The following is a 27,042-nucleotide window of genomic DNA, read 5'->3' as shown; positions in this document are numbered from 1 at the left end:
ATTTCGAGTATCTCGACCTGTCCGAAACGAAATGACACTTCGATACGAAAAAATACAATGTTTCAATCGAAATTTCGATCATCTCGCGATATTTTAAGCCAATGTACCATCTCGCGAGATATCAAGCTTTAATTACAAAAATTCCCTTCTATTTATACACTGTCTCGTGACTCTCGGTCGAAATTTCAACCGAGAGCTCACAAGAGTGGTATTTTTCGAGTTTTTTGGTGCAATTTGCTCATTTTTCATTCATTTTACACTGGAGTTGGGGAAGAGAGACCAATACTTCCCTTGCTAATAACTCCAACAATGGTTACCTTCAGCATGTTGATGAAGCAATTTACATGGCAACTGTGGATGACTACACTCGTTTCTTCTCCCAGACTATGACGTGGCATTCATATGTCCAACAGCCGGAGAACAATGCATGCCGGCTCTATCGAACTATGAGTGGGGTCGATCCTGGACGGTAGAGTTATTATTTTTAGAATATTTGTAAACATTTGAGTCGCTTGATGACTACTTGACTTGTATTGGGAATTTGGGATATTGATATCATCTTGTTAAGTTGTTATTGATTTATTGTACTTAATATTATGACGTACGTTATGACTTTTGAGTCAATGAGTCATTCACTTTATGTTTCCAAGTGAATTTAATTATTTAAATTTCTTATTAATTATTAATTTATTATGTCCTCTAGTAATTAAAGTCTTAAACAACGTGTGTGTAATTAACTAAGTTATACATTAGGATTCGACCATACACTGCCAATCAATGGTGCAAATCCAAAACACCACTTTGGGTGACTATTTTTGCAATTTGAACATTTACATGTGTTTATATAGCCTAAAATAGGGTTTCCATGAAGTTCCATGCCTTAACTTGGCCTAAAACCCACCGAAATGACCTATCGAAACCATGTAGAAAAATGCAATATTTTGACCGAAATATCGAAACGAAACGAGTTTTCGAACCTTGGCTGTAACACAAACAATAACAATAGAGAAACAACAAGAGTCGAAGACTGCATCCCAAACTTGGGCTGCAAGACATGTTCAGAAAGGCAGAAGAAAGGAGGTCTCCAAAGTCCAAACCACTGAATTTTATTATCAAAATTAGCCAAAAGATGAAGTTTATCTCATTTCATCAAAATTATTGATGGAGCCAAGAAATGTAGCCCTATTCTCCATCCAAGCCATCAACTCCCCTCCCTAACTTCATACTCTAAACCATTCAAAGAACAATTACAGGCAAATGTATCAAATTACCCCACCTAAACTCAAGTTCTAGTTCTGCCACAGATCCATGATCAGTAGAAAAACAGCAATTACACGGTCTATTTTTCCCATTCTTCTGCACTTCCTAATGACATCTGACCCTGTCTTACTTCTCCGTTTACTCCACAATAACAGCTGGTGCATCATCATCATGGCTGCTACATCAATTAGCCAAGATAAATGACTAGTGACAGACTGACAGTAATGAATTGTATTCATCCAGAGAAACGGGTTTTTCTGCAAAAACATACAAACATTGGCAATTCTGCCCCTCCCCTCCCCCCCCCCAAAAAAATAAAAGAAGACATGCCACATGTTGGAAATTTAATGGCTACTATATCCCCACTACTGCAATTGGGGAAAAAAGTGAAAAGAATAGACTGTCAACTTTTTGTTAGTTTTGAATACAAACAAAGGAAATGCATTCTGCATAATAGTAAAAATTTTCCATAATTTAGAACTAATAAAACTTTATGAATTTCACATATCAACAAACCTAGTGTTCAGTCCAACCCCAGAGCGAACCAACTGAGCAAGGCGAGGTACCAATTGATCCAATGACTCTGCATCAACAACTTTTATGCATAGGTCAAGAGTTTCCCACATGGGAGAGCCCTTTGCAACTGAAATTCGCAAATGCTCAAGCTTCTCAGTTTGGATTCCAACACTTGCTGCATGCAACTGGTTCATAACCCAAAAGCCAAAAAAAAATGAAGAGGTAAATGCATATACAAAATAACAGTTTCAAGAGTAGATGAGAACATTAAGGGTCCTCATCTTCAAGAAGGGAGACCTCCAGTCCTAACAGTAAGAAGATAGATTTTCCAACCTCAACATAATTAAGCCCCTGGTCTTCAAGACTCGACAAACTTTCTAGCATGCAGCAAACTAGATCTGGCAAATGTGGACGAATTGCAATCCCAGCACCCTGCAGATAAGTAAAGAAATATCTGTATTATGTTGAGAAAGAACAAATATACTGTTTTGTATACATAGTTGAATTATTAAAAGTAAAAAACTCGTTAAATTTCAAAACATGACAAAAATGAATAAATCAATACGTATTTTAACAAGAGTAACCCCCCACCAAAAAAAAAAAAAGAGAGAGAGAGAGAGAGCAACAAATAAAGTTGGTCAAGAGGAATTACACTAATAAAAAATAAAATAAACATGAGGTAGGATCAGTATTTGTACAAGAGCAAGAGACGCTAATTAGATAGATGAGGTTTTAAAGGTGAAAAGATCTCAGACAATTAGGAAAAGAATTTGCACCTTTTTTTCCTGCTTTGGTTTGTGCTTAGATCATAGTTGTCACGGCGTCTAGGCGACGCAAGGCGTTAGAGGGGGCCTGGGCGCAAAGCGACACCAACAAGGCGACCAAGGCGATCAAAACGCCCGCCTAGACGACCAAAACGCCCGCCTAGACGACCATGACATTAGTTGTCAAGGCACCTGGATGCCAAGGCAGTCACCTAGGTGACGCGTTGAAACCTATGGCTTAGATGGAGTTATATTAACTATAATTGAGTGACTAAAATAAAGGTTATACATTAGGTGATTGAGGACTTAAAATTGGCTTCATTTGAGGGAGTTATATTTGGAGTAATTGTGGAGCAGACAAGGTAGGAGGAATCGGGATGACTGGCTCAATGCACTTCTTCCTTCTATATTCTCAAACTTTTGCTTGACATACAAATCACATAGAACACTATAAACAGTCTCCAATAGACAGTTCCAACTTATCAGTTATATGTAGCATATTAACATTTTTTACTATTTACCAACACCACAGATGATACTATTTCATCAAGGAAACGGTACATAAAAAAATTATATGAAGCATTGGGTCGAACTCTTCTTTGTTGTCAAGGTAATAGCTATGAATAGTCATCGACTCCTGGGAAAAGGTAGAAGAATGAGACCTACTATGGGACATACAATGAATTAAAGACGTATGATCATTACGCTTCAACCGGGTTACTGATGATAATGACCATAATGAATGTTTGTTTTCTTGATATCTAGACTACTTGCAGATCAAATCAATTTAGAAATCTGAGAAGCAAGGGGGAATATCAATGGGAAGAAAATACAGAGAAGAAAAGCAGGGGAACCTGCTAGCAGTGGTGTCGCAGGAATGGGGGAAAACGGAGAGATTGCAAGTGAGAGAAAACAGGAAGAAAAGAAACCGTGGGGAGGGGAAAGATGAGAGAGAAAACCCCAAATCGTGGGAGGGGAAAGAGGGGAGAGATAGAGAGATATAACAATCTCTTTTAAACAAACTAGTTCAATCCATTACTGAAAAATCATGGTTGAGGGCTAGCCTCTTAAATAAAAGAGCATCCCAGTGCACAAGGCTCCCACTACTACAGGGTCTGGGAGGGACAAATGTATGCAGCCTTACCTCTGAGATGTTTCATTGTAAAGCAAGATGTTACCTGAGATGTTTCTTCTAGCTATAAAGGCAGACTGATTGCTACTAACCACATCAACAATGACTAACTTAATCCTGTTGGCCAACACCTTGGCAATAAATTTGTAAAAGAGATAGGCTTGAAATCACTGACCTTAGAAGCTCCCTCATGCTTAGGAATGAGGTTGATAAAGGACTGCTTGATGCTTTCAACTTGGCATGGATTGAAGAAGAAACATTTGACAGCACAAATCAAATCAGATTTGATAATATCCCAGGTAGCATTTTAGAAACCCACACTGAAACCATCAGAAACTGATATCTCGAACCTTGAATTCATATCCTATGCTTTGTTTATGATATGTTGTTGTTCTTCTTCTTCTTCTTCCTTTCTCTTTTCCTCCAATTTCCCTGCTTGTCTCTCTTTTTCTCCCCTTTTTTGCCCTTTCTCCGACAGGATTGGGACCTAGGCGTCTAGACAACTTGGTGGCATGGTTCAAAATTTTGCAACATATCGCCAATATATAGGCATATTTCGGAAATCTCGACACTACCGAGACGAGATGGGCCTACGAATTGAAAAAAAAAGTTAAAATTTCGTGACATTTCGGTATATTTTGGTATGTCACCGAAATATCGCTGAAATGTTACAAACCCAACACGTGACTCTTTAACCCTTGGACTATAAAAGCAGAATCTCGCATATCTCGGTTGAAATTTTGACCAAGACCTTGCAAAGATTCTCTTTTGTTCCTTTTTTTTTTTTGTCTTCCAAGCCTCTTCCAACTTGTTCTTCATTATTTTCGACGGATCGTCGCCGGAAACACTTCGGAAACACCTCGTAGCACATTTGTGAAGGCTTTTTCACTATTTAAGGTAATTTTTTTTAACTATTTTTTTGAAAATACTATGTTCAATACTTGTTGGATGGTGGTGATATTATTATATGTTAGACACCGTAGGCTGATCTACAACCTCACGGTGTCAAAAAAAATTTCCATATGTATTTTATTTTTTTAATTTTCTGATTTACAAAATTGATTTTCCTACAACAAAAATAGGAAAAAATTAGAGGTAATATAAATTGGATGGGGATCAATTAAATATATGTTAGACACCAATGGCCGATCTACTGTCAATCAAGGGTGCAAACGCAAAACATCACTTTGAGTTCATTTTTTTGCAATATGAAGGTTTAAATGTGTTTATTTAGCTTAAATAAGGGTGTACATGTAGTATCAGGCCTTAATATGGCCAAAAACCCACAGAGATGAAGTGCCGAAATATGGCAGAAAATATCATATTTCGCTGAAATTTCGGAAATTTCGACCAGCCTAAAATGGCGAGACGAGACGGAATTTCGAACTATGCTTGGTGGCCGGTTGCCTTGCCCCTAGAAATCTGCCTAGACACCTAGGGGCTGCCTTGACAGCTATTCTCTAAACAAAGTTCAATTGCAAAATAAGATCCGTGTAGCTGACACCATTAGTTGGAAAAAGGTTTAGTTAAGTCTGGGTGGTTAGAAAATAGAATCAATATATGGTGACGTAAATGATTCAGTTAGGCTTTAGAATTGAAGGATGGCTACTTCACATGACACCCATTTACCATAAGCCAGAATTACTCATCAACCTATTTTCTCAATAGATTCACTATATAGTGACGTATATGATTCAGTTTGGCTTTAGAATTGAAGGATGGCTAATTCACATGACAACCATCTACCAAAAGCCAGAATTGCTCATCAACCTACGTTGAGAAAACCGCAAACCACTAGATGGTGGGTAATGCAGTTAAGGGTATCAATATGGAACCGAAACCGTATACCAAAACCGAAACCGACCGCATAAAACCTTACCAAATTGTACCGTTACAAATTCGGTACGGTACGGTATGAGAAAACGGTATTGCATTCGGTATGGTATGGTATCGGTTTCTAAGCTGAAACCGTTGGTATGTACCGATATCATACCGTTTTAAACATACCATACCGAAACTGTACCGTTTTGGAGGGTAAGATTGTAAATTTAAAATTATAACTAAAGGGATATGAAATTGAAAAAAGAAAACTGGAAAAGTGGAAAACCAAAACCCTAATGCCTAATCATCATCGATTCATCCTTTCAACCTTTCCCCTTCCTCGCGGCATGTTGTGACTCTCTCTCTCTCTCTCTCTCTCTCTCTCTCTCTCTCTCTGGCTAAGTCTTTTCCTCTCAATCTCTCTCTCTCTAATCTCTCCCGCTAATCCCTTTCTCTATCTGTTTCTTCAGCTTCTGCATGACTTCCATGGGCAGAACAACTTGGCTAGAGATCATCTCCATGGCGTGGAACCTTGACTCTGTCCTTGACGCGGAGAAAGGATCGATGGCTAAAATAGCGATGAGGGTGTTATCGTAGTAGCGCTGAAGGACCATGTAATTGAAGACCACGGTTACCTCCTTTTTTTTTTTTTTTGAGGGGGGGGGAGGGGAGGAACGTGACACAGTTGAATAAAACGCAAGTGGGTCTCCAAGATCGTGAATGGGAATGCTTCAAGCATTATCCAATTCCATCTCAAAAAAAACTATGCCATTCTGTAATTTTTTTAAAAACAAGAGACAATGAAACATACTTATACCTATTGAGTCATTGGAAGGGAAATGGCTTCAGTCATCGCAGGGAAATGGTTCTTCAAGTCTCAGTTGTTGGAGGGTATTGGCCATAGGGAAGGGAAATGGCTTCAGTCGCCGCAGAGCAGCATGGTTTCAGGTTTCAGCAATGAAGGTATCACCACAGGACAGCATGGTTTCAGGTTTCAGCAACGAAGGTAATGTCACAGGGCAGCTTGGTTTCAGGTTTCAGCAACGAAGTTATCGCCGCAGGGAAGGGAAATGGCTTCCACCGCCCATGCCACTCGGAATTTCCTCACTTCCTTTGTCCTATCCTCCTCCTCCTCTCTCTCTATTTGATCTCTGCATTAGTTGTTTTATGTTTCACGCTTACCTTCTTTTTGGATTGGTGAAATTGGTGAGGAGGGTGAGATCAGTGTTAAGCAGAGAGTCTATGTCGATGTAAGCTGCATTGAGGAAACCGTACCAAATCCATACCGTTTATCGGTATTCGAAATATACATATTATGCGGTAAAGTACGGTATCGGTATCTGGTACCTATTTTTTGTACCGTACCGGTTGTCACCCTTAAATATAGTCCTAGATTGGTAGGAGACCAACTAGGAGCCAGTAAACCAGGACCTGTTATGAACAGGTGAATCGGCTAGGTCAAAATAGGGTTTTTGATGAAATTAGGGTTAGGGTTTGATGTATGGGTTATGTCAAGTCAAGGTAGGGGAGTCTATCAGAGAAGGTCCTGAGATGTTTTGATGGCTGGAAGTAGGTCAGATTGAATTGGCAACAAGTTAGGGTTAGGGTTTTGGGTTTTGTAAAAAAGGAAAAGATAAACTTCTAGGGTCTGGCTGGACAGAGTTAACCAAACTTGAATGGTTTTCTTAGGAGGGTATGAGGGATAATCGGTCAGATTTGTAGACTGTTCTGACAGTTGGGTTGGGCTGGGCAGAAATTAGGTTTTTGGGTTTGGATTTGAGATGGGGGGAATTAGGGTTTCAGTTGTTGGAATGGGCAGCAAGGGAGATCGAGTTCTCCTTATGGGCAGGGAGTGTTGTGGTTGAAGTTTGATGAAGTTATGATGGCTGGTTAGGTCTGTGGGAAGTTAGGGTATGGGAAAATCAAAAACAAAAGGGGGAATGCTAGGGTTGGAAATGTAGAGGATTAGGAGAAGAAGATTGGGGACGGGATGATTCCAAACTTACTTGTAGTGGCAGAAAGTTTTTGGCAGCAGCTTGTTGATGGAGGAACCTGAATAAAAATTGAATCTTTGACTGAAACTAGAAAGTAGAACTAGTAGAGAACCACCCGGCTTCACACTGCAATGTGTTGGTTGGATCAAACACCAATCCCACCAGTCTTGAACACACACAAGACAATCTTCAGTAATGCAGAACAAGTTGCAGAGCAGCAGCTCAAAAGAGAGATTTTTTAAAATTCAGAGATGAGAATAACCCCCCCCACCGAATTGTTTTATTTATAGTGGCCATAGGTCATATTCCTAATCAGCTTAGGGGTGTAAAAGCTCCTAGCCGACTCTAATTACACTTCACAAGCTCTCTCAAATTCGTGGAGAGGAGTGGACCCAACTTATAATGAAAGGACATTAAAAAAAAAAAAAAAGGTGACTCAAGTCAATTAAAATTGAACCACTAGTTCAAACTAGTTTTGGACTGGTTCAATTTAAAACACTAAAACATGAAAAATAAACCAAGTATATAAGCTAATCTCGTATGCAACCTATTTACCCCTACTTTAGATCCATAAAAGTGACCTATTACATTGAAAACCCATGGGACCAAAAGCCCAAAATGTATATAACCTAACCCTAGACTTATTCTGATGTAGGACAAAACATGAAGAAAAAGAGGCAAAAACACTGTTCACATTACTGTTCAGGTGAACAGTGTCAAAACCCCATATTGCCTTAGTGAGAATGCTACTAGAAGATCCTGTGGGGCCCAAAACCAGATCGTGTGAAGACCTTTTAGAAGGGTCAATTTTTTCTATGCGTGGGGATTTAGAAGTTTAGTTTAGTTTCTATTTTTAGAATTATTCTCTTATATATTTTGTGGTTGTCTATTAAGCAACCTTAGCTCAGTTTAGTTTCTATTTTCAGATTTAGAAAGTAGGCTTAAGTTTCTATTTCTTTGTTACTTGAGGTGCAAGTATGGCCCTCTATATATTGTAAAGGCTTTAGAAGCCTCCCCACGATTTAATGAAGTTGATTAATTGATTATTATTGCTTGAGCAAGTTTTCTCTTGTCCATGTGTGTGACATGAAGGGCTGGGAGGCCAGGCTGAGAGAGCCAAAATGCTAGGGCTGAGAGAGCCAAATCTCCTTATCCCCCTTTTCTATTTCTCATACCTTCTATTTTCCCATTCTCTTCTTCTCACTGCCCTCTACACCCAACCGAGCCACTCCCTGCTGTGATTTGTGATTGCAACTATTGCAATGAACTGCTGCTGAAGTCCAGAAGATATTCTCCAATCAAGTCCTTGACTGCTGTTGCTGATAATCTACAGACCTGTTTTCTGTCCTGTTGCCTGCAACAATCGAACCCAATTCCAGCCCAGTCTGCTGGCTGGTCTGGCCTGCAGAGCCTAACCTTCTATTTTGGTGCTATCCCCATAACTCCCAACTCCCCCATCAGAATTGAGTGAAACTTTCAGCAGTGCTTCTCCTCCATACAAGCACCAACTGATCCAAGTTTGATTACGTTTTGCCGGCTGGTTTGGTCTCTACTCACTAAGTTACTAAATCTGAGTTTACCTTCAATTTTAGTGACCTGCTGGTATCTCCCTCTTCAGACATCAATCGAAGCGGAGATTTCTAGGGCTTCATCACCCCTATTGGACCTTTACTTGTTAGGAGTATCAGTCCCATACAAGTTGGGGAACTACTGGTTCTGGAGTTAGCAATTTTCTGATGCTAAACCTCTGTTTCAGACCTGCAGTTGAAATGTTTTGGTTGCTATTTGGTTATTTGTGTTGTGGGTAATTGGGACTAGGTTAACCCTAATCTAGTCTAACATTATATTCCCATCAAAATAAGCCTCTTTTGGTGATGTATCTGAGTAAGTGGGCCATACAAGTCCCTCACATCACCGAGTTGTGGCCCATCCATAGCTATCGCAGTATCTCCAATTTTGTGTCAACACTAGTCACAGTTCAGCAACAAGCCAATGAATTTGAGTGAAAGATAATCCTGTATAATTCCTTTTGAAAATCACACAGGCAGAAGAAAAAGAAAATTCTGTGTGGAAGTTCATATATGAAACCTTGGGGTGGTCATAGGCTCATAGCACAAAATCCTATGAATATAGAAATCATGTAGTAGGGAAGCATATCACAAGACTCAGTATCTATTGTTTCCGAATATATCCAAATGAAGACCACAATATTTAAAAACCTATTAAATCTTTAAGAAAATACACATACCAAGACTGGAATGTCTCATTAATAATTCACAGCATATAGATGGTTGAGGCAACCAGCAATGGTCAACCTAGTCCAGCTTAGCATGCCATGCCCAAGCCTGGAAGAGTCTCAAGGTGAGTTGAAAACATCTTTTAGGAATATATTTTTAAATAAAAACAAAAAAAATAAAGTTCTGGACCAAATCTGATCTTTTAAATGCTCAAAAAACAGTCTTAAGCTGGCTTTAGGTGAGCGCAATTCATAATGCATTTTTAATAGATAATTCATACTGCACTCATTATTTAAAATCAGGCGCATCCCACTAGCCCTTAAAGGCCTGAATATTCAAGGTCAAAAAAGAACCACAAGTAAAACAATGTTGTAACAGCCAGCCCATAGGAGGGCAGACTTGTAACCCTGCCACGATGGCTTGGCCCATTGACTGTGATAACAGAAAATAATGTTAGATGTGCTGTTAAAAGGGATAAATGAATGCAAACTGCATAGTTTTCAGTTGTCCCTTCTCAGAACCAGCAGAAATGAAAACTCTGCCTACCTTTGAGAGCTTCATAACCATTCCTATGGATGCCTTTCTGATATTGGAGACTTTACTCATTATCCCTTCAGCTAGCAAGAAAGGCAAAACAATATCCATCGTTTTCTTTGCATCTGATATCGGAGTAAGTGAAACATCACATAATCTCATTGTTAATGAACTCACAGCACGGCATAAACTGTCTCCTGAATTCCGTACAGTTTCCTTTATGTCATCCATGGCACGAAATGCCACTGTCCATATTCTATTCAAATGCTTTGATACCTACATGACAGGAATAATCATGCCTGAGTGTGACCCCAAAGGAAAAAAATTAAAGAGGGGTGGGGGGACTGAAGACAAATTTTTGAAAAGATCTATAGAAATTCCATGCAGTTACCCAGTTGAGAATGCTAATGCAATGAAACATGAATGAACATTGCTAAATTATATCGGAATAGATAAACAATAGCAAATATACAACTTATGCTGTCAAGTTAATCTTTTAAACTCTAGTCATTGGCTTATTCTAACCATGCAGGATAATTTAGTGGATAACACCAATGCATCCTAACAACCTCGTTGCCCAGCAAGCTATTGCTAAGAAGCTGAACCAAGAGTAAATACCTCATCAAACTTACGCCCTTGGACTATATCTGCAAGGGCAAGACAAGAAGCCTCTCGTGAACGCCAAAGCCTGGATCCACATTGAGTCAATAAATCATCAATAATTAGGTCCAAGTGTTCATCTATAGTCTTTTTTGAATCTGCCACAAGTGACTTCCAGATGTGTGCCATTGCATCCTACAAATACAGAAACAACCAAATTATAAATGGGCAACCACTAAAATATTCCAGGGAACTTCTCTGTCCCTAATAAATGAATACCACGACAACTTAGTACGTCCAGAGACTTCCCCCTTTTTGATAATGACCACTTACTAAAAAAAAAAAAAAGAATACTCACACCCTAACACAATCTTGGCCTAAACATCCCTTACTTGGTTAATCCATCTGCTAATGCATCAACACACCTAGGATTCTACTGAAGTTTCAGCAACACTAATGAAGCACGCATAGATGCATACCACATACCTGCACATTTTTATCAGGATCATACTGGTAACGGAAAAGCCTGGGAATTAGTAAACGTAAGTGTGGCTGAAGAGCATCCCCAGCTTGTTTCGCTATCTTGGAAAACCCAAATGCAGCACCCCTCTTAGAATTTAAAGAAGCTTGATAATTGGCCAGATCCATAAATTTGTAAATCAAGTCTGGTTTTCCCATCTCATTTGCTAAACTACAGAGCTCCTTGTAAGTACTAAGTTTCCCTCCACTAAGATTTTCACCAATGGCCCCTTCTTGAAATACTTCAGAGTTCTCAACAAGCTGCATGACAGAAACTATAGTTATTTTATCTGAATCGATCTACAACATAAGAAAGTAAATTCAGACCTACAACTTGAGAAGGTAACGTACAAGAGCAAGAAAACAGGACGGTTACAAGAGTGATGGTTGAAGGGGAAGGGGCATGATACTGGTGTGGTGCTGTAGATGTGGGAATGAGATGTTGATTATTATTTTCAGGTTTGGGGATGTGGCAGTGGTATCTTGAGGATGACCGAACAACTGAATTTCTCCCTGGTTGGTGTAAAATAATGTGCCATTCTGTTTAGGATCAAGGATTTATGTACCGGGATACAGGATTGGATAGGTCTCCACCTATCCTGATCTATATCAGACTGGATAGGTAAATCCAACCCCAATCCTGGGTTCACAATAAATAATTAGGCAAAACATGCCCATCCCTCCAGGGTTTTGGTCTGTTGAGTTGAGACTTGAAAGGCAGTGGCATCGCCTCCACCATATGTCTCTCCATGAATCCCTGTTGCCCAACAATTATACCATGCTAAGTCCTCCCTCCCCCTCGCCCTCCCCCTCGCCCTCCCCCTCCCCCTTCCTGTTGCCCAACAATTCTACTACAGCAAATCCACTCCCTACAGTAAGTCCTACCTACTTCTCCCTCTCCCGTCTCCCAAAAATTCTACTACAGTATATTCTCTCCCTAAGGTAAGTCCTCCCCCCCCCCCCTCCTCTTTCTCCCCTTCACCCAACAATTCTTATACAGTAAATCCTCTCTACAGGTCCTCCTTGCACCTTCTCCTCCCACTTGCCCAGCAATTCTCATAGAGGGACTGAGTAAGTGGGTTTCTGTTAGCCTGGGAAATGAAGAACGGCTGGAAAACCCATTGTAGACTGGAACTTGGATGCCGAAAACCCTATGTAGATTGGTCTTCCCAAATTGGCAAGAACAGATCTGTCGCCAATATTGAAACGGTTTGAGCAGATCAACCAATACAACTGCAATACTTGAAACATTGGTCATGGTGGTTCTTTCTGCTTTCTTGTTTTTCTCTCTCAACTGCGTCTGTTGTTTGGTTTTGGTCCTTTTTTAGCCTCTCCATTACCTTTTGTATTCTTTATTTCTTTTCTATAAGAATTGTAAATGTAATAAGAGAGAGAGAAAGATGTTTGCCCCATTTACTTTTTCTCTTTAACAAACTGTGTTATATACAAGAAAAATGAAGAAGCAGATTTGCCCACCTTAATGGCTCTTTTTCTCTTCCCAGAACCAGTCAGTGTTCCAACAAGTGCATTTACCAAGTCTTTTTTCATTGATTCATCACCAAGCTCATACACAATACTCATGCCTTGAGATGCAAGATCTTGAGTGAGCTCATTTTGTTCACCAAGGAGGTGTGAAAATGCTTCCTGCGAAACACAAAAAGATCTGTAAACAATGTCTGGGAGTATGAAAAATTTGCTACTGTAGAACCACTCCAAAACTGTCCTAAATCAAAAGACAAGGCTTTTGGGCCAGTTTAAGCCATCCCAAAAGAGAATAAACAAATTAGTTAAAACAGACACATATGTGACCTGACATAGAAGTAATGAGCATGGTTCTTTAACATAATAACGTTAAGGAACTTGTTTATAGCTACAATTAAGAAAAAGTAGCCACTAGTGCACAAAATTCTTCAGTCTGTTTGGTGTACAGCTGACATGGAATGGAGAATGGAGATGCTAATAAAATTATTTATTCATTGGCCCTTGAGCCCCTCTGCCGAAGAGGGAAGTGTACTGTTGAACTTATACCATATGCAGTGTTGGGATCTTAGGAAGGAGAGAAATATCAGTACTCTTGAAAACAATTATATGGTTTTTCCAAGAGTTAGTGCCAACATTGGCCTATACCTAATTGAATTGGCTTCGGGTTTTATAGAATTTGTTGGGGTAGATAGAAAGTCTTCTTCTCTGCTTTTTGTCCAGTAGCTCGCATAGGTTTTCATGAGTTAAAATTTCTATATTAATTGGTGCTTATGTTTTCTTTGAAACACAAATATAATCTCTTGCAGATGCTGATTTAAACAAAAATGAACACAACAGAAACGAAGGAGTAGCTAATACGAAGGATGCTTTACAGCAGTCAAACTTCAAATGTTGAAGAAGATGAGAACAAATCCTTCTGTTAAAAAAAACTCATATTCATATGTCAAAGAAATTATATTCTTTTTCTTTTAATTTATTGCTGAACTCTCGACTGATCAGGTGTGTTTCTAGTTAAATCCTTGTTTGAGTCTCTGGAAGGACCAGGAAACCCCCAATTTCTTTTTATGGACAACAACAAGAAAAAGCATCCTTCCAACAGATCATTTGGTCTCTAGAAGATTCTGTTTGCCCAATTTTTTTTCTCTCTTTTTTGTTTGGGTGACGCTGAATCCATTTTCCACCTGCTCATGAAGTCCTGGTTGCAGTGCTTGAGGACATAGGAATTTACTGAGTGATGCCACGATACTGCTTGATAATTGGAAAGATAACCTTTCAGTAATGGAGGGAGAAAATTTCGTTTGTTCCCACTGCAGTAACTTGGAGCCTTTGACATGGCCTCTAACAATTACTCAGCATTCTGACTGGCTAGCTTGGCAAGATAAGGAGAAAATGATTTTGAAGGCCTGTGTATGGCAAGTGTTTAGGGGGCCTTTGTGTTAGCAAGATCAAAAGGGACTGGAAGTTGTTCTCTACTCAGTAATTCTCTGGACTTGTACAGCAGTGTTCAACTTCTAATAAAAAATTTGGGCTTATCAAAGAAAATATTTATGAACTAACTGAAATCTACTGAAAAGGACACAATGAATAACATAAAGAGCAAAGGATAAATACAATGGAAAAAGAAAACTGCCAACAAGCACTCGGAGAAAGGTTAAGATAGAGTAAAGAATGGATGAACTTCAATGAGTTGACCAACAATATGTTTGATAGTATTATGTATTAATTGGCCAGTGTTGACTAGCTGACTGACTCTACTCAACTAAGCATTGCTTAATACCTAATCATGAATACATTGGGGCATCCACTATATTGGAAAAGACACTTCAGCACTGTGCAGCATATATATTCCGCATTTTTCTATACAATCATTTATTTTTCATGTTTTGCTTCTTTAATGCACACATTGGCGAAGAAAATGTAAAGGCCTTTCAGGGACTAGAGTGAAACCTATCATGTCTTCGTACTGAAGTATAGATTCAGATACCTGACAAGAGAATACCTTCCTTCCTGCTAAGTTCCTCATTCCCTTTCGAAATTGGTTGTATAAAAGTAAATAATGTAATAGACAAGCCTATACAGTTCCAATTCCCAAGATCCAATAATTTTTTTTCCTAGACCACATTTACCAACTGAAAGGCAAGGCACAGACAGGTAATTAAATACAAATATCAAGTTAAAATACAGTGCAGAAGTAAAGCAGAACAGATCCAATAACATACCTGAATTTCAGGAAGCAATTGTTGGATTTTTGGATGATGCCCACAATACATTGTCAGTGATAGGAGCCAGACGCTCCCAGCACAGCGCTCTTCTTTTCTGCTACTGTATAGAAGAACATCAAAAAGCTTTCTAGTTATTACATCTCTGACCATTGTATGGCAATCCTCACTGGCTTTACTTTCTTCAGTGGACATGCGCCTTGACAGGAATGAAGGCATGTCACCTGTTAGAAACCTTGACGAGAGGGAAAGGGATGTATAATCTGTTTTGAGAATCACGTCAGACGTCACAGGAACCCCACCCCACAAAAATGAAAGAGCCTCTCCAGCAGCAAAGAGTATTTCTTCAACCTGAAAGATCCCTAACTGCAGACAATAAGAATCTGTTCCGTATATGGCTGTATGTAACATTTAAAAAGTTATAGCTATTCAAAAATGTCAAACTGAAGTAATTTATCATTGTTTCAAGATAAGTTCCTATATGTAGTAACGACTTTTCCAGAAGTTCAGGATGCTTATAAGAGCCAAGTGTTTTCATCTCTTCAACTTTTAAGGTCTGTCAGATCAAGTTAAATTTCAGGATTTGACACTTCAGTTTGTAAGTGAAGTAAAATAAATTTTTCATTGATAAAGTTCAATGCAATGAAGTGGAAAAAAATTGGTGGGAGAAGTTATTTCACATAAAAAGTTAATTTTCCTTGTGTTTGGATGTAATGTGGATTTTCATAGGCCCCACATGTTTTTTCTTGTTGAGTAAAATGAAGAAAAAGAAAAATGTAAGATGCTTTCGAATCTATAAGTTTTAAGATAAACCAAGGAAAAATATAAAATGAACATACACAAGGGAAGGGGTATCGAGACTAATAACCAAGAGACACGGCAAAGCAGCAATTTTTGGAATCTGGGTACAATAATCTAAACAATGAGCCCAGAAGACATTGACCATAAAAAGCTCCCTTTGCCTCCCAACCCAAGGTCTTCCTCATCCATAGAAACATCCCCCCCCCCTCTTGCGCCCTTTGTTGGAATGGCCCAGAAGAGATTGACCACCTTTTGTTCTCCTGCCCCTTCTCCTCCACCATATGGCAAAGGGTATTTAGGCAGCTGTTGGCCTCTTCGCAGAAGAATCCTCCCCTTCTCCAGGGAATGGCTTTGGATTGATACGACCTTCTCAGGGACTTTGATATATGACATTGCAGGGAAACTTGCTTTCGGTGCAGCTATTTCTCACATTTGGATGGAGCGCAATCTCCGCAGATGGACCTCCAACTCCTGTTCCTTTGACAAGATTTGGAAAGCCATCTCCTTTGACGTTAGCTCCAAGCTTTCTGTTTTACCTCATTGTAATGTTATAGACACTCCAAGCAACAGGCTCATTGTACTCCAGTTCCTTTGACAAGATTTAGGAAAGCCATCTATTTCGACTCCTTTGACGTTAGCTCCAAGCTTTCTGTTTTACCTCAATTTTTCTTCTATGTACTTGAGGCCTTAGTTTCTGATAGAATGACAACAAACTAGGGGCCTGCTGATCTGTTACTTATTGTTCATGAACTTCTAGAATTTATGAAGACTGATTCTTCAACCTGCGGCAGCTTATGGAGAAGGTTTATGGTCCTTTAATTTCTCCACATTAGATTATCAATTTCCTCTCAAATTTGGCAGAGTAACTCAGATCTACCAGGCAGTCAACTCGGTCTCAGTTTAAAGGAGATCCTCCAAGCTATTTTTCTGCAATCGAAGTTCTCTATCACTACTGGCGGTACCCAGTTTTAGGGTGATTTTTCAGAAGGTTGATTTTTGCAATTACTTTGGATCTGTTCACTAGATCTTGCTGAGTTTTGGGGGTTTCAGTACCCATCTGAAGTGTGTTCTTCGACACTATTTTGGAGCCAATCCGGGCCCCTGCTATCTGGTGGTATTTTTCTACTATAATGGCATATGGAACTCTGTTTTTAGGCCACTTTTCAGACTTTTAGATTCTGAAATTAATCTCAATCTGGCCAGCCACTGCTATCCAGTTTTTGAGGCATTGTTACCCTCCTCTAAAGGGTAACTCGATCTCAGTTTGAAGCACATCAGACTTTCAGATCGGTGGTAATTTATTTTCTCCTTTTGGGGGCTGGTGACATTCTTTATTGAGCCAGATTTGTTATTTATCGGTTCTCAGACCAGTCTCTTAGATCTGAATGCTAAGATAGGGTACTATTCCCTTTGTTTGGATTTTATTTGATCCATACTTGCAAGTCTATTTGACTTCAGCTGCTCCTGATTCATTCCTATTTTCTTTTGGACTGTCAGCTGCTGTTTCTTGGTTGTTTCTATTTGGTATTTATTACATGATGGTTGACACTACAAAACCTATGGATAATGTTAATGTTCAAATTACCACCATTAAACTCAATGGACTTGGAAATTCTGTTCTCTGGGCTCAGGCCGTTAAAGTCTACATCAATGCCAAGGCAAGTTGAAATATATTGAGTCAGATCCTCTGAAATGAAGGCATATGAGGACTGGATGCGGGAGAATGATACAATTTTTATATGGTTATTGAATAGCATGGATCAATCTATTGCCGCAAATGTCATGTTTCATCCTACTGCTAAGGGTGTATGGGATGACTTGAAGTGTGCCTTCTCTCTAGAGAAGAATATCTCTTGGGTGTATGATTTACAAAATAAACTGTTTACTTTCAAGCAGGGAGACAAGTCCTTGAGTGAGTACTTAATACCCTTACGGGAATATGAGAGAGGAATATCTCTGGATCACCTTTTCCTTGAGTGTTCCTTTGCCCAAAAAGTCTGGTTTCACTGACTGGATGTGTTTAATCTGGTTTGGAATTCCCCAATGACAAATTTAGAGCTGATGCGGTTATAGCATTTCACTCCTTTCAGGACAAGGATCAAGTACTTATGGAAGGCTACCATGTTACCTCTTCTATGGTTGATTTAGATAACAATGCACACTTTTTATTCAATGTTTTCTCTTTGAAGATCAAAACCAAGGTGAGGCCGTGAGGGTAATTCATTAAGAAATTGCAGACTCACGTTTCAGAGATGCAACTCACTTTCCTGTTCACTAGTTGGGAGAATATCGTCAAGCCTAAATTCAAAGAGGCCAAAGAGAGGAGTATTGGAAACTAAATTTCAATGGTTCCTCTATTGTGAACCCAGGTCTGTCAGGACTCAGGAGGAAGGGGAGTGACTAGACTAAGAGGCACAGCTGCTTTGAGGGTCCCATTCAGGTCCAATAAGTACCACGAATTCAATCAGTGCTGAAACTTCTCTCTATCTGGATGGACTGCAGTTTGCCATTAGAGAGGGTTTCCTTGATATCATGGCATAAGGAGATTCAGCTACTAATATCACTTGGCTGTCTTCCAATAAGAATAGGCTCTGGAGATTTCACTCACGTTATTAGACATACCAAGTTTTTGCCTTTTCAAGTGAACTGCTAATTCCATCGGAAGCAAAGATCAGCTAATTACATGGTGGAATGCTGACCAAGCAAGGGATTCATAGATCGGGTTGGTTTTCCAGGAACTTTCTGCCACACGCTGACTATGATCTGTTCATTCCATCGGAAGCGGAGATCAGCTAATGGCATGGTGGAGTGCTGGCCAAGCGAAGGATTCATAGATTGGGTTGGTTTGCCAGGAATTTTCTGCCGCAGGCTGACTAGCTTTGATTGTGTATCCTAATCTGTTTTTACTTCCTATCGTATGTTCTAGGACTTTTGTCTTGGGTGTTCTATTCTATTTGATCTTGGTCTCTGTACCTATTCTGTTCCATTCTCAATAAAATATCGTTTATGAATTATGGCCATTTTTCACTTTCAGAGTTCAGCAATAGATTTGGGCTTCAATTGAGTAGTGCATGTTTCAAGAGTTAACTCTCGAAAGGAATCCAATCCCTCGACCATGCTATGTGTAGCAGTAGTCTAGGGAAGAGGATAGCAACAAACCAAAGCTGAAACTGCTTTACCAGCTTGGGACCTCAGCCTCAACAACATAATGTTTTTAATTAAAGCTTGCAGCTTGAACAACACTATTGCCCTGTCACTGCATTTCACAAGTATGAATCCATATATGAGAGAGATTAACAAAAGCTACCGCCAATCTAATGTGGTTATCTAGAAAGTCAGCCACTAGAGAGGCAGTTAGGAGAAAGAAGATGAACAAGCAAAGCATTCTATAATCTATATTGATAAACACCCCAACCATTCAGAATAAAAAGACTGTAAAAAGTTCTTCTTTATTGGAGATCCACCAAGAACCTACTGCTGTGTTCTATTTACTTTCCCCCAGTGTTTACATAAAGCATTGTTACAGACTTACAGCTGCATATCTTAGAAGTAACCCGGAGCAAGTCCTGCTTTCGCATATGATGGACACTAACCTGTAGGACAGATTAACGGAACATAGACTACAGGACAGAATTACAGAGAGTAAAAGTTAAATAGAAACAGGCCAAAATAGAGTCGAATCAATAACTGAACATCTACCACTTGGATGAGACTGAGTATTAGACAGAATAGTGCTTAGAACCTGCAGAATTTATACTCCGGAGATCAGTTTGATCCAACAGTTGGATGAGTCAAACCCGATGATGAACAGAGTCAGTAACAAAAAAGAAAGAATTTAGAAACTTAATAGAATTATAGAAACAGGAATAACTCTCAAACCAGAGGTCAGATGGATCTCCAATTCTAGTCGAAGGAAGAGCTTAGAGAGGAGAACAACTTGTCGAAAGTTGGGCCATATCTGCTGGCTGGATTGATAGAAACAATAAGACAAAACAACAGTTAGAATAGGAGAGCAAACAGAAACCGTAGAAGGGAAATCTGGGCAGAAACTTGCAGGACAAGTAATTAAGCAATAGATTCACTAAGGATATAAGAAGAAGACATGAAAGGGATGAAAGAGTACCTAATGATGGCCACATTAGAAGAAGGGATTGTTGCTGGAATTCGACAGAGCAGTAATGGTAGAAGAAGAAAGAGAGAGAGAGAAGGTAGGGGGGATATGACTTGGTATCACCACCAAGTCATAAGCCAGCCTAGGTTTCACCACCTAGGAGCCTGTGCAACTGATTCACCACAGCAGCCATAACTCACAATAGAGCAATTGTCAAACAACCAAAGTCATGGGCAGCTTGCCTTCTTCTTTATTTATAATGTCCAATCACCAAATACAAAGAAACTTTCTATAATAAGAGGGAGACCCTTGGTTGCTATTACTATACTAAGAGTCTAGCACATAAATGGAAACTGAAACATAATAGAAACTACAATAAATTAGCAATTAATGTAACTTGGACCTTCTTTATTTATAATGTCCAATCACCAAATACAAAGAAACTTTCTAAAATAAGAGGGAGACTCTTAGTTGCTATTACTATACTAAGGGTCTACCACATAAATGGAAACTGAAACATAATAGAAACTAAAATAAATTAGCTACTAATGTAACTTGTAGCAACTCCCCCATGTGGCAGCCACATGTACCCATGATATCAGTAACTAATGTTTCTTGTAGCAACACCCATGAGGCAACCACATGGTCCCACGAAATCAGCCAAAATATCTCCCAAAGCTTGATGGCCAATGGCTACAAAGGCTCTTCATGAGCTTAACTGCTTAAGTTGCAACCTACAAATGGGCCAGATGTGGGCCTGACTATAACTTAAGTCATGGTTGTTGGGCCTAAATATGGGCCTGTTTGGGATGGCCTTTATTCCCCCTTGAATACACCCTTAGCTCTGCAACAGCAGGATCCTGAGAGAAGTGAACTCATTGGTCCTAACTTTCGGCACTTTATGCACAAAGAGGCTGATATGGGCATAAATAAATGAAACAAGAAATGTTACCCACCTTTGAACGGCAAAGACTGAAAATTAAATCAAGGGCAACACTTATAACTGGGAACGATGTTTCTTTCATACAGATGTGTCCCAGAGAAAGCACAATTTTCTGGATAACTTTGATATCGTCACCAGAGAGTAGCTTCCCCAACTTTTCACGTAAAACTGTCAAAACCCCAGCTGCAGTTTAAAAAAAAAAAGGTTGAGCTTGCATATGCCTTATTTCTTTATGTAAAATAATACAGATATTACTTAATTCAGAATTTTTCAAAACACAAAGAGCAAATTACCTGAACCAGAATCAAGATCAAGCACTGGTAATGGGCCACACAGTCCAATGTGACCTAGTGCTTGCATAGCAATGGAAGCCAATGTTGCAGTCTCAGAATTAACCACATCCACAAGGCACTTAATTGTACGTTGAACCTGTTCCTCTAAGATCTGGTGGAAAATGGCTATCAGTATATTGTCCAATAAAAAGTAAAATGAGAAGTGAAAATTATATAAAATAGCCATGCAATCTGTACATTTTCTCACACACAAAATACTACATACTACAGGAACTGCATATGATTCCAGTCAACAGCTCAGCTTTAACTTGAATGCATCAATAAGACAACTAGCATGGTGATGAAAATTATATAACAAGCAAACTCCATTTCTCCAAAGTTCAGTCATCTCAGATACTCTTAATGTCTCACATTCAATTTTGGACTCATGATCAAACTTGCCCCCTTAAAATGGTAACTTCAATTTATTAGAACAGAAAAGAAAGAAAATGAAATATGTGGCCAGCAAAGGAGCACGAGAAGAGGCAACAAAAGATTGCAGACCCAAACCCCCCCCCCCCCCTGCAGAAAACGTGGAAGTAAAAAAGACCAAAATGGAAATAGTAACGGCTACAGAAACAGGACATGCACAACCAACATCTAATAAGAAAACCAAAAAGAAATGCAACCAAGACCACAACCCACACTTGTGACAGTAGGTCCTCCAAAAGCAACAGTATAGTTAGTTAGGAACTCTTCCATAACTAATTTAGGACAATCCAAGTCAGCCAATGTTAGAGTCATTTTTCCTTTTACTGTTTGGTTTCTTTCTTTAACAGTATAGTTCGTTAGGAACTCTTCCATAAGTAGCCTGAGGCTGGAGGAAGTTTCCTTATTATTTACTCAGTTTAGGCCCTTTGGATACTGCCACATCAGCCCATTGATTGGTTCTTTTAGGGTCCAGTTTTATTTTCTGTTTTCTTCTATTTTACAGCTTTAAAAATACATTGCAAAAGCTCACAAGCCCCCACAAAATGAGTAATGGAATTGGTTTATATTTATTTGATAGTGAGGTCGTTGCCTCTCTGGTTTTCTCTCCTCTCCCTCCCCACAACATCTCTCTCATAATTCTTGCTGATTCACTTTATACTACCCACCACAAGCATATCTATCGATTAGATTTGCATCACCCTTCCACAAAACAATTTATAGAGAATAAACCAAGATCTTGAGCAGTGTACCTCAATGGCCCCTTACCATTTATACATTTCCTCTGGATGTCCTACTGGGATAAGAAACAACTGAAGGGACAAGTAAGTCCTCCCAACAAAGGCACAGGCGTGTCCTTGAGTCTGACCCATGACCCACTAAGATTCACAATACTGGAACCTTGTCTATCCTGCATCTCCAGCTCTACAAAAATGTTTTTTCTTTCTTTTTTTAATTTTTCTAATGGGCAACAAAAGTTCATTTTTTTCTACTTAAATGTCAGTGGTATGTGATTTACTCAACATGTGTATATACTAGTATTTCATTTACAGCTTATGCAACATCTTGCTGTAGAAAATTCATCACCTTCCAAAAAGGGACAAACAGTTGGACCCTAAAAATCTACTAGCAGCCCTGGACTCTTTTTGTAGCAAGAGCCAAATCCATAAAATACCACCCAATAGCCATATCAGCACAGAGTGACAAAGATCTGGATTTTTCCATTAACACTCCCCTACTTCCCCACTTCCAAGAAACCACACATCACAGAACAGGGGATAACATTCCACTAATTTTCTTTGATGCCTAAAGAGCTACAAGGCTATTCTGTAAATAAATGCCTTACAATGTTTGGTCTAGTCATGCTCACTCGAGCTGATTTCATAAGATTGTAAGGAAATAAATTTAGAAATATAAGATTAATATCCTAAGGCGTTCAAATTGCAAAATTTTGTTGGAATCATCAAAATCTGGGCTAAAACTAAAATATGGGAAATCACAATATGAAACTTCAGCCTTTACAGACTGCTAGTTTTAAGAATAAATAAACATCGAGGAATAAATAAAAGCATAACATAACCATCCTAAATCGTTTTACGATCCCAAATCTAGTTTGACAGTCCACTGTAATAGTTTATTAATGATGTAAAAGAATTGGAAAAAATACCATAAGTTACAGCATATAAAGTCGATATCATGACAAAAGATACCTGTTACATTCTATTGACCTAATCTAATATGTGCTAGGCACTCACTTTTTCCACGGAGAGGGGAAAAAAATGTTTTCCAATTTTTATAAAAATGAAAAAAAGGGAAATTGAATTCCATAACCGTGATGATTACAAATAACTTAACAATGGCCTAGATTTTACTATGTGGCGGCTAAGAGGAGGCTGACAATCTGTGGACATATAGGTCCCAAGGTACCCTAATATAAAGTTTCATCCCGATCAGAGTTTGTCACATGGAAAAAATGGAATTTAGAACTACGAGAGGGTATAGGGGACTACAGTAGGGTTCTTGGACATACATGGGATGGTATGGCATTAGGTGGAAGGATAAATGATTGAATTTGATGATGAAATTTGACACATGGTCATGATAGGCAATTCCCTAGAAATCCAACAGTAAGATTTGGCACATCTCCCACGTGGCAGAATCAAGCTATGGTTACAATTAGATTTTCACATATAAGACAAGCCAAAAAAAAAAAAGTATTAATTGACTATATACTAAGGACAATACAGATTAGATACCCATGTATCTTCTCTTGTAATATTGTAATACACTGTATTATGTCGTAACTATACATTCATTAAGTAGTCCCTCAATTATGTTGAAAACATATATATTATTATATGCAAAAGATTAAAAAATACAATCACAAAGAATTCTAATCAGTTTGCATATTTTTCATACAAAAACGACGAGTAAAATTGCAATTATGTTTTATTGTCTTCTAATTCATTTCCACTTCTTTGTAAATTCTACTGGACTGTTGAGCAAAAGATTACAGAATTAATTCTCGTAAAAATTTAACCTAGCAATAACAAGACATAGATTTTTTTGGGGGGGTTAATAAATAAGTCATTACCAAAGAGAAGAGGCGGGCCCCCAAAGGGAAGGGGAGAATATACAAGGAGGAAAGCGAACAAAAACAGCCTATCCATAAGGGGGGGTGGAGGGCTGAAGCAAAGGCAAGGGGAGGCCCTAGGAGACAACAATAAACCTGTCACTTGGGGTGCCCGTTACATTTTTTTTTTTTTTTTTTTTTTTTGGGGGGGGTGGGGGAGAGAAGGGAAACTTTGGAGCTAACGTTAAAGAAGATAGCCTTCCAAATTTTGTGGAATGAGTGGGAGTTAGAGGTCCATCTACGAAGATTGCGTTCCATCCAAATGTGGTTGATAGCAGCACTGAATGCAAGCTTTTCAACATCATCACAGATAGAGGAATCAGCATTTCATATCAACCCAAATCCATTCTTTGAAGAGGAGGATTCTCCTATTCCTTGGCCAACATTTTCCCAAGACTGTTTTCCAAACTGTGGAGGAGAAGGTACAGGCTAAAACGAGGTGGTCAACATCTTCAAATCCATTCCAAAATAAACAACAAGAAGGGGAAACGGAGAACTGGGGCGATGGATGAAAAAGGACTGGGTGGGGAAGCAGTTGGAGAGGATATTTGGTCTTTATCGCTACATTTGATCCATCTACTGGTGACCACTATAGCTTCACCCTGTTGCAAGTCCTATGTATGTAATATTGTCATATCTTCTTTCTCTCTCTCACCCTCACCCTCCTAAGAAAGGGATTCTGTCCAAGGAAACAATGAGGCTTTAATCCGAGCTCAGCAAAAACCAGCACAAGTGTCACCTGCACTCACTTCAAGCTTGAGCAAAGTTAGATTAGAAGCTTTGAGGTTCCTTCAACGTTCCAATCACGAACACAGAACTTTCCCTCTCAAAAAAACAATCTCTACCATTAGAAGATTAGTAAGCACGAGCTTCTCAGGTTAAACTTTCAGCTTTACAGGGATCCATCTCTGATGGTTCTTTTGGCTCCAATAATGGAGGATTTTGCTTCAAAACTGATGCAAATTCTCTATTACAGGTGACTAATGAAAGAGAGAGACTGAGGGGGTGTGGGTTGTGTTAATGGCCACAAACTGAGTTGTAGAGTTCATGACAGAGAGGGAAGGTGACAGAAACACTTGTGGTAATGACAGAGATGGTTGAAGCTTTCACTGCAATCCATGGATTTGCAATACCCTACTGGATTTCATTGACACGGAAATTTGTAGGTTCACTGGCTAGAAATTTTTTCCGGCACCACAGCTAAAGTAGAAGGATGATTGAGGTATGGTTGAATTTTGGAAGGGAAAAAAAAAAAAGAGAGAAAGGCATTGATTTTATATAATGCTTCTTTCTTTGATAAGGGCAAAGGTAGACATATGAAATGAGTTAAAACTTGGGTTAGCGATTTCTGGTTTTCTGTTCAGTTATTCTTCATGTTTTAGTTGCTGGAAATTTCTGTTTCTCATTGTTTACATCTCAGTTTTGAAATCTGATTTCATATTTGGTAATTGTATAGTATTCTAAACACACCCACAGTGATGCAGATACATCACCAAAAGAGGCTTAGTTTGATAGAATAAATCTAGGATTAGGTTCGATACATGTTGGGCCATTGGTCCCATGGGTTTTCAATGTGATAGGTCACTTTTATGGACCTAAAGTAGGGGTACATAGGTTGCACACGAGATTAGCTCTATACTTGGTTTATTTTTTAGTGTTTTAAATTGAACCGGTCCAAAACTAGTTTGAACCAGCGGTTCAATTGAAGTGACTTGAGTCACCTTTCTTTTATTTATTGTAATTTTCTGGGTCCACACCATTCCCACGAATTTAGAAAAGGAGGTGAACTAGTAGAGTTGGCTAGGAGTATTCACACTCCTAGGCTGAATAGGTGTAAAGCCCTTAGGCCCCAATTTAAGTAATGCAAACCGGGGAGCTCTTCACTCTCCACTTTTGAAATTAAAAACTGCTTGCAAGCTGCTGAAACTTCTCTACTCCTTGAAGATTTGCTTTGTGTTTAATCAAAGTTGGTGGGATTGGTGTTTGATCCAATCGACACCTTGCGGTGTGAAGCCCTCGTTGGTGGGATTGGCGTCTGATCCAATCGACAGCTTGCAGTGTGAAGCCCGGATAGTTCGTTTCAAGTTCTCCTTCAAGTTTTCTGTCCAAGATCCAATTTTTATTCAAGCTACTGCCGATTACTCTCCGCTACTGCAAGTATGTGTGAAAGCATCCCCATCCCCATACTTCTTCTCATACTCTACAGCCCAACCTTAAGTTTTCCCCCTTTCGTTTTTTAAATTTCCCATAACCCTAAATCCTGCCCATAATCTGATCGAGTACTCCCCTGCCCTTTAGGAGCACTCGATCTTCTTTGCAGCCCCAACCCACCATCCTAAGCCTAGATTCCATCTCTCCACTCCCCAAAACCCTAGTTTTCTGTCCAGCTAATTTCAGCCATCAAAAACCTACCATAACCTAACCGAACCTCACTCACATTCCCCTTAGCACTCGATCCTAACCCAAGGTCCATTTCTTCACTCTAAATCCTAAATTCCCTCATGTTACGCTTTTCAAAAACCCAGAAACCCTAACCTAATTTGCTGTCTCATTCTAACTACACTCAAATACCTACCAAACCATCTCAGGACCTTCACTCATAGACTCCCCTACACCTGCCTAGCATAACCAACACCTCAAACCCTAACCTAACCCAATTTTGACCTAAAATCACATTTTGCCCCAATCGGCCTACCAGTTCATATCAGATCCTGGT

The 27,042-nt window shown here is 39.2% G+C and overlaps 1 protein-coding gene across 2 annotated transcripts in view; it reads right to left on the bottom strand.

The window, feature by feature from the left end:
• Positions 1-27,042, bottom strand: part of LOC122654436 (proteasome adapter and scaffold protein ECM29) — a 74,548-nt gene that overhangs the window by 21,992 nt on the left and 25,514 nt on the right. For both annotated transcript variants that reach the window (XM_043848519.1, XM_043848520.1), the window contains 9 exons: positions 21,227-21,377; positions 20,947-21,116; positions 15,079-15,429; positions 12,854-13,021; positions 11,345-11,638; positions 10,877-11,053; positions 10,271-10,534; positions 2,110-2,208; positions 1,777-1,961 (listed from right to left, as the gene is read on the bottom strand). In XM_043848519.1, coding sequence (XP_043704454.1) covers positions 1,777-1,961; positions 2,110-2,208; positions 10,271-10,534; positions 10,877-11,053; positions 11,345-11,638; positions 12,854-13,021; positions 15,079-15,429; positions 20,947-21,116; positions 21,227-21,377 — 1,859 coding nt within the window. The remainder of the gene's footprint in view (positions 1-1,776; positions 1,962-2,109; positions 2,209-10,270; positions 10,535-10,876; positions 11,054-11,344; positions 11,639-12,853; positions 13,022-15,078; positions 15,430-20,946; positions 21,117-21,226; positions 21,378-27,042) is intronic.

The sequence above is a fragment of the Telopea speciosissima genome, chromosome 3 (genome assembly GCF_018873765.1).
Source record: "Telopea speciosissima isolate NSW1024214 ecotype Mountain lineage chromosome 3, Tspe_v1, whole genome shotgun sequence".
Lineage (NCBI taxonomy): Eukaryota > Viridiplantae > Streptophyta > Magnoliopsida > Proteales > Proteaceae > Telopea > Telopea speciosissima.
The sequence above is the reverse complement of the archived record's forward strand: the minus strand, read 5'-3'. Positions and strand labels throughout refer to the sequence as shown.